The following is a 9,274-nucleotide window of genomic DNA, read 5'->3' on the forward strand; positions in this document are numbered from 1 at the left end:
TGTGAGAGAGAGAGAGAGCAAATTTATTGATATCTGTGTCGACAAACGTATGGTTTGTTTCGCACTGTAGAGCTTCCCAAAATGATAATGATGGTGATGATGATGATGGTGGCAGTGGCGGTGATGACATCCAGATATAACCATAAGCACAGATTATATTCATATATATATATATATATATATATATAAACAATATATATAAGCATATGTTCATACATACATATATATATATAGAGAGAGAGAGAGAGAGAGAGACACACACACACATGTACATATATACAGTTCCTAATATATATATATATACATACACACAGACACACGTACATATATAGTTCCTTATATATAAGCATATGTTCATACATTATAAGTACACACACGCACACAGACGCATACATACATATATATATGTACACACACACACACAGATGTTGATACAAACGGCAAAATAGAACTAATTATGAGTATACATATATTTTTATTAATATTTAGCACAAAACTCTTGGACCTTGAGTCACTGCGCTTCTGTTAAATACACACACACACACACAAATGTGTAAATCTGTGTGCATAAAAGACCATGTACATAATATTTACTAGCTGTAATTATTTTGTCTTGAGAAATTTCTCAAGTTATTGTGTGCTAAAAATACACACCTCACTCAGAATGGCATCAGTAGATTGTCAGACACCAGTGTTTTGGCTTTATTTAAGCTCCTCAGGGATGAATACCTGCCGAGCCCTTCTGAGCTAAGTCAGAATTTTTACATTCCAATACAGAAATCAGCAACAAAACATTTGCTGATTTGCGCAGAAACTGGTCAGGCTTCAAATAAAATAGCATAAGCACTTGAAACAACATTAAATTAAAATAATACTGTGTATAACATCTATAATACATATACAGGTACAGACATGGCTGTGTGGGTTGCTTCTTAACCACATGGCTCCTTGTTCAATCTCACTGCATGGCAAGTGTCTTCTACTATAGCCTTGGGCCGACCAAAGCTTTGTGAGTAGATTTGCTAGACGGAAACTGAAAGAAGCCCATCGTCTGTGTATGTGTGTGTGTGTGTGTGTGTGCGTGCGTGTGTTGCCTACTGCTTGACAATTGGTGTTGGTATGTTTACATCCCCATAACTTAGCAGTTTGGCAAAACAGACCAATAGAATAAGAACTGGGGTCAATTAATTCATTGACCGAATTCCTTCAAGGTGGTGCCCCAGCATGGCCGCAGTCCAGTGAGTGAAACAAGCAAAAGGTAAGAAACTCTCGTTCATTATGCAAACAAACACATGCTTGCAAGCATGTACATGTATGCAGGTGCTTGCATTGCAGCTGCACATACAAAATACGTATACACATTCATAGTCACACACATTCTTACACACACACACACACACACACACTTAGACACATACACACACTTAGACACATTTGACAGTGTCCAAACTTTACAAACCCAGAGCACACCCGCACCCACATATTTGCCGATGGAGAGACACACCAAAGCGTTTTGCTGCAACTGCTGCAGAGAAATCAAAGAGTCTGGAAAGAAGAATGGTAATTAAGAAAGATTGGGGGAAGAGTGTGTTGGGGCGGGGGAAGGCGGGAACAGGTTGAGAATAGTCGTGATGGAAACAACGATGTGGTATAAAGTGGTAAGTTATGTTGTGTATGGGGAGGGGGGACGGTGTGACGTATGTAGTAAGGAAGTGTATGTAGGTGTGGGATTTATGGTGTGTGTGTGTGTGTGTGATGTAGAATTCTTTGTTTCATGGAAACAAGGCACAAAAAATAAAAAGAAAAAGGAAAAACAAATTCCTTTATTAACAATGGTCTTTGTCTGCGACTGAGAACTGTGTCTTGAAATTCAAAGGATCAAAAGAGAAGCGGTTTGAAGAACAAGGAAAGAAAGTATATTTTGGAAAATGAAAAATTTCACACACAAGACCCCCACCCCCACCCTTGGGCCGGCTGTGACATTGTGTGCCTCTGCGATTCAGGCTTGCAGGAAATAACTCTTTACCATTTAAAGAGCACCACACTTAGCTCTGAGTTGTTGTCATAGCAGCAGTGGTGATGGTGGTAGTAGTAGTAGTAGTAGTAGCAATAGTAGTAGTAATGGTGGTGGTAGTAGTAGTAGTAGTAGTGGTGGTGGTAGTAGTAGTAGCAATAGTAGTAGTAATGGTGGTGGTAGTAGTAGTAGTGGTGGTGGTAGTAGTAGTAGCAATAGTAGTAGTAATGGTGGTGGTAGTAGTAGTAGTAGTGGTGGTGGTAGTAGTAGTAGTAGTAATTGGTGATGGTGGTAGTAGTAATGGTGGTGGTGGTGGTGGTAGTAGTAGTAGTAGTAATTGGTGATGATGGTAGTAGTAATGGTGGTGGTGGTGGTGGTAGTCGTAGCAGCAGTGATGTAGTAGTGGTAGTAGTGGTGGTGGTGGTGGTAGTAGTAGTAGTAATTGGTGATGGCAGTAGTAATGGTGGCGGTGGTGGTAGAACTAGCAACAGCGATGTAGTAGTGGTAGTGGTGGTAGTAGTAGTAGTAGCAGCAGCAGTTGCCCTTGTTGTTGTTGCAGTAGTTGCAGTCATACTAGCAGCAGCAGTAGTAGTAGTAGTAGTAGCAGCAGTGGTAACCACTATTGATTATGGCACTCCCCCGATCCCCCACCCAATCCAGCAGGACTGATCAAAGGTATTCCAATCATACCAATCTCAATGGGGAGGAGGGAGAGAAAGAAGGAGAGGGAGAGGTGGAGGGGACTAGATGATATCATTCAGACCATCATCCATCTCGGAGTACATTACCCAATGTGTCTCTCTTTCCTTTTAAAAACAGTAATACGAGTAAGATGTGACTTGGCAGCTGCTATTTCTAGTATACCAGAGAACCACCTAGAGGCTCCCTCATTGGTTCAAACCATTGTTGATGAGATCAGTCAGGGCGCCAGACTAATTGTCTCACAATATTGGTTTCAAATTTTGGCACAAAGCCAGCAACATGGAGGGGGGGGTTAGTTGATTACATCGATCCCCAGAATTCAACCGGTACTTATTTCATTGACCCCCACCCGAAAGGATGAAAGGCAAAGTCAACCTCGGCGGAATTTGAACTCTGAATGTAAAGACAGACGATATGTCGCTAAGCATTTTGCCCAACGTGCTAACGAGTCCGACAGCTCGCCACCTTAATAATAATAATAATAATAATAATAATCCTTTCTATTATAGGCACAAGGCCTGAAATTTTAGGGGTAGGGATTAAATCGATTACATCAACCCCAGTGTTTCACCAGTTTGCTCACTCGACATCATTCAACACAGTCACAAACAGCGTTTTCTTTACCGCATTGTTACTGGCAATGAAAGATGGTGTCTCTATGCCAATATGAAGCAGCGAAAAGAATGGCTCAGTCTTGACAAACTAGCAACTCTGCAAGCAAAACAAGACCTTCATCCTCGAAAGACCATGTTGTGTGTCTGGTGGAACTAGGAAGGCATAATTCATTACAAACTGTTTGAACACAACCGAAACACTTAATGAAGAGCTCTACATTCAACAACTGCACTGACTCGACGAAGCAATTCAGCAAAAAAGACCGAATAAGTGAAATGGCATTCTTCTGCAACCCAACAATGCTCGTCCTCACATTACCAATATGACCAAAGCCACGATTCAAGAACTCGAATGGGAAGTGCTGCCTCGTCCTCCATACTGTCCAGAATTGGTGCCATCAGGTTTTCATCTCTTTCGACCGGTTTCAAATGTTCTGCGTGGTGTATCGTTCAACAATGATGTGGAATTGAGGGTTTGGTTGGACGAATTCTTTGAGTCAAAACAGGGAGATTTCTATCGCTGAAGCATCAAAAACCTTACTGAAGGATGGGAGGAAGTCGTAAAAATAAGTACTATGCTTTCAAAGAATAAGAGCAGGGGTTGATCTGTTTAACTAAAGGCGGTGCTCCAGCATAGCTGCAGTCAAAATTATTGAAAGAAATAAAAGAATATATATATATATATATATATAAAGACACACACACACACAGCATTTCTCAGTCTTGCAAACTATAATGTGAAGAGCAATGCTGAAGGGAGTGTGAGGTCCTTTATCTAATTATTTATTCATCCAAGCACAGATAATATATCCCCTTATGATAATGGCTAGCTGAAACAATCCAAAGGGCAATGTTCCTGCTAGCAATAACGATTTTTAAATAACAACAACAACACAGTTGTATCTCAAAGGTGGGGAGGGGGCATTTAGCCAATAAAGAACACACACACACACACACACACACACACACACACAATGGTTGTATTCCACTTCTTTTCGTGGTTATGAGTCAGCTAGTTAAACATTTAACTAATCAACTGCTTGATTAATTATTTAGTCAATCAATAAATCAATCAGCTGGTTTTGCTGCAGCCCTTTTTCGTCCCTATTTCTGGCCTCATCAATAACATGCCCTCCCCTCGTTACTCCAGCTCTGTCTCATTGTCTTTAAGCTTTCGTTACTGTATGTATACTTTGGGGGATGGACGTGTGTGTGTGTGTGTGTGTGTGTGTGAGACCCTCCCAAGATAGAACTGTTTCAACACACATTTTGAACTACGCTCTGACACCCTGTCATCACCATCTTTATCCCTTTCCCAGACCACACCCAGCAACCCTTATATAATGTGGGGTAGTCAGAGCCTGTCACTCTATCATAAGTTTTCATAAGTTTTGAATTAAAATCTTCCACCAAACCTTAGTCACAATTTATGTTCCTAACACTAGCTTAATGATAACTAAGTTATTTCACTAAATTCTTTGTTATATTTAAAATTAATTGAAAGAAATACAAAGCACCTCAAAATAAATATGGTAACGAAAGGGTTAAAATATATGATAGAGAAACAATTCTTAACCCTTTCGATACCAACCCAGCTGAAACCACCTCTGGCTCTGAGTACAAATGTCTTGTTTTCAAAAGTTCTGACCTCTCAACACCTGACATAAACTCACCTCCTTCTTTATACTACACTCCACTCAGTGAAGGGGGTAGAATTTTTCTTTCCACGATAGTTCTGGATCCCAGTAATGAACTCATTTGCATACAGCCAATCAGAACTCACCTTGACCAGTGTTGTAAGTCAACCGATCGCCAAGTTATGCCTGATTTTAGGAGACCAGTAATTAGAAAGATTTGCATCTATACCTATCATCGGATTTTGTTAGGGCTCCATATGGTAAAGATGTGGATGGGAAAAATGTAGGTAGAGGGTGATGTGCTAGCAACCCTCTCCTCTAACTGCTTTCTAAAGTAAACAACAACAAAAAACTACGCAGAGGCAGCCATGGTTGAAACAAGAACAAGAACAACAAGCATTTTTAAAAGAGAAAAGAAGCATGGTCATTTCTTACCCACGTGACCTTATCTTATCACCCATCACTTGTTATACGCTCATAAATTAGTTTGATAGTTGAGCTCTGATTGGCTGTATGCAAATGCATTCATAACTGGGGTCCGGAACTCTGGTGGGAAAAAAATTCCGCAGGCAGGTATTGTTTTCTTTGTCTCACAAATTACTTGGCAACCTCACTAGTGCTGGTGCAACTACAAAAAGGATCATCCAGTATTAGGAAGGGTAACCAGCCAAAGAAACCATGCCAAGGCAGATGTCAGAGCCCAACAGAGTCCTGTGGCTTAATCAATAATAATAATAATAGTTTCAAATTTTGCCACAAGGGCAGAAATTTTGGTGGGGTGGGGATGAGGCAATTATATTGACCCCAGAGTTCAACTGATATTTATTTTATTGACTCCAAAAGAATGAAAGGCAAAATTGCAACTCAGAACGTAGTGGCTGACGAAATACCGCTAAGCATTTCACCCAGCGTGCTAACGATTCTACCAGCTCCCCACCATAATAATAATAATAATAATAATAATAATCCTTTTTACTATAGGAACAAGGCCTGAAAATCTGGGGGACTGGAGTAGTCGATTACATCAATCCCAAAGCTTAGATGGTACTTATTTTACTGGCCCCGAAAGGATAAAAAGACAAAGTCAACCTCAGCAGAATTTGAACTCGGAACATAAAGCTGGAAGGAATGTTGGTAAGCATTTCTTCTGGTGTGCTGCCAATTCTGCCAGTTCGTTAACCGTAATATATCCTGTTGGATTGTCCAAGCCATGCAAACATGACAGATGGAGATTAAATGATGAAGAATCTCACAGAAGAAATCCAAAAACGAAATGGCAATATTAATGAAAGAAAAAAGAAAAAACCAGAAAGCAATGTATTACTTACCTGTATGGAAAACTTTCCCTTCTTGAATCAAGTTTGCAAGAGTAGCGTAGATCAATTCTTCACTGGGTATCTCCATCTCTTTATAACACTGCTCCAGTTTCTCTTGCACGGTATCGAGGGTGGCCACGATACGGTTGTTGTTCAGGTCCATAATGATAAGGCAAAGAGCCTCAGGAAGTGGGATAAACTGGGTCTGTGGGATTATCTGCATCTCAATTCCATTTACATCACCTGAAACAAACAAGTTTACAAGAGAAGTTTACAGTAACTTTATATGTGAAGGCATGTAGCTTAGTGGTTAGAGCATTTGGCTCATGATAGTAAGGTTAGGGTTGGGGTTTCCCTACACTAACACCCCTGTCTATCTCTTCTCTTCTCCCTACAATTTCCACCACCGCCGCCGCCGCATCCACCACCTCTTCTGCTAACGATGAAGCCTCTAGTGACCGCTCGACTTGCTAGAAATAACAAGCAAATCTCCCTCAAAACACAACTGCACCCAATCGTTTTAGAGAAGGACAACGTCGTGTGTAGTCCAGGCTTTCCTACTACACATAGGGGAAAAAAATCGACAGGATGGTCACAGCTGATTGTCTCTGGTCAAGTGCGCTTCCCTACATATATGAAGGCTTTGATTATAGGGCAGTTCATACAAAGCTCTCCGCTGCACATAGAGACAAAAAGACGTGATGGTCACGATTAGAATACCTTTGATCAGTCTGAACAATGCGCTTCACTGCACACAGGAAGAAGCAAAAAAACAAATAGGATGGTCACGGGTGGAATGACTTTGACCATCGGTCAGTTCGAACGTACTTCGCTGCACATAGGAAAACATTTAAAAAAGACGGGACGGTCATGAATGGAAGGCATTGGTCATGTCAGTCCAAACAACATGCTTCCTGGCATATAAGTAGAAAAAGACGGGATGGCCATAGATGGAAGGCTTTTGATAATTGGTTAGTCCGAAGAACGCGCTTCCTCGAACGTTGGAAATTTCTTTTTTTTTTTTTTTTCAACGGGGTGGTTACGGCTGGAAGGCCTTCGCTCAAAGGTCAGTCCGAACAACGCTGACCTGGATCTGAATAACAACGACAATAGTAGGAGTAGTAAAACATCACTCCGGGACTCCCAAACTCCTACCACCGTTATTCGTCACCTCTCACAGCAACCATCCACTCCACTCCTAACCCCGCCGCTGCCACCACCACCACCACCATCACCCCATCCCACTCATGCACACCACACTCACTCACTCACTCACTCACTCACTCGCTCACTCCATCGACTCAGCAAGTGTCTGTTTGCCAACAGCCAATGAGTGACTCATCAACTGTTACATCTCCAATAAAAAATACACACACACACACACACACGTTCAATCATTCATGCACTCTTACATATCTCAGTGCTGTGATGGTCTCTGGTCGCTATGGTGATACGGCTGCGGGGCTTGCTGCTGCACTTTCCACCACCACCACCACCACCATCACCATCATCACTACAATCAGCGCCGCCGTCGCCGCCGCCGCCACTCGGGCTGCTGCCTGACCAACAAGCGGAAGTGACGGTAATCGATCTGTTGTAGACGCAAAACCGATCATACCAAACACGACGGGGGTGGCGGGGAGAAAAGGTCTTTGCTTACTTGATCACAACCTTTTTACGATACTCATTAACATCTTGCTCTTCTTACCTGCTATGATACTGCGACTGGCAGTAGGCACTACAGCCGACCCCTACACACAGTAGGTCGTCGACAGTGACGAGATACGAACCCACACTTTCAACGACGCCAAATCTAACTCTATACGCTTCACCAACCCTAACCCTAATCCCTTCCCTCTATCAATCTGTCTGTCTGTCTATCTCTCAATCTATATCTGTCTATCTACCTCAGTCTATCTGTCTATCTCTGTCTGTCTATATCTCTCAATCTGTTTGTCTATATCTTTGTAAGCCTAGTACTCATCCTATCAGTCTCTTTGCCGAACCGCTAAGTTACGGGGACATAAACACACCAACATCAATTGTCAAGTGATGGTGGCGGAGACAAACACAGACACACACTATATATATATATATACATATATATATATATATATATATATGACAGGCTTCTTTCAGTTTCCGTCTACCAATTCCACTCACAAGGCTTTGATCGGCCCAAGGCTATAGTAGAAGACACTTGCCCAAGGTGCCCACGTAGTGGGACTGAACCCGGAACCACGTGGTTGATAAGCAAGCTACTTACCACACAGCCACACACATACATGCATCTGTTCTGTGCATGCTGTGAATATCAGTTCTCCAATATCTCTAATCTCTGCTCACATATCGATCTGTCACTCTATCTATTTATCCGTTCATCCAGCTCTCTCCTGATCCCTGTCCTACATCAAACAATCGATTCTTCTCTTTCACTCGATAATCTGGGATTAACAGAGCGACTGCGGCAGAGAAGTTTGGCATAGGAATTTGATTTAACTGCTATATCATGTGTGTATTTATGTGTGTGTGGAGGTTCCCATGCCGGTGGCACATAAAAAGCACCATCAAAACGTGGCTGATGCCAATGCCTCCTGACTGGCTCCCGTGCCAGTGGCATGTAAAAAGTACTATCCAAATATGACCAATGCCAGTGACCCTTGACTGGCTCCCATACCAGTGGCACATAAAAAAGCACTCACCAAACGTGATCGATGCCAGGGCCACCTGACTGGTTCCTGTGCCAATGGCATGTAAAAAGCACTCACCAAACGTGATCGATGCCAGGGCCGCCTGATTAGCTCTCCTGCACTATCCAAATGTAGTCGGTGCCAGGCTTGCCTGACTGGCCCCTGTGCCGGTGGCACGTAAAAAAATCACTCACTACACTCTCAGAGTGGTTGGCATTAGGAAGGGCACCCAGCTGTAGAAACATTGCCAGATCAGATTTGAGCTTGGTGCAGCCGCTGGCTCTCCAGACCTCAGTCAAAC

The 9,274-nt window shown here is 42.3% G+C and overlaps 1 protein-coding gene across 1 annotated transcript in view; it reads right to left on the reverse strand.

Moving 5' to 3' along the window:
* The window catches only part of LOC106879258 (uncharacterized), a 16,353-nt gene extending 9,804 nt beyond the window's left edge, over positions 1 to 6,549 (reverse strand). The window contains exon 1 of the mRNA XM_014928756.2: positions 6,296 to 6,549. Coding sequence (XP_014784242.1) covers positions 6,296 to 6,506 — 211 coding nt within the window. The 5' untranslated portion in view covers positions 6,507 to 6,549. The remainder of the gene's footprint in view (positions 1 to 6,295) is intronic.
* Positions 6,550 to 9,274: the final 2,725 nt, after the last annotated feature.

The sequence above is a fragment of the Octopus bimaculoides genome, chromosome 25, assembly GCF_001194135.2.
Source record: "Octopus bimaculoides isolate UCB-OBI-ISO-001 chromosome 25, ASM119413v2, whole genome shotgun sequence".
Taxonomy (NCBI): domain Eukaryota; kingdom Metazoa; phylum Mollusca; class Cephalopoda; order Octopoda; family Octopodidae; genus Octopus; species Octopus bimaculoides.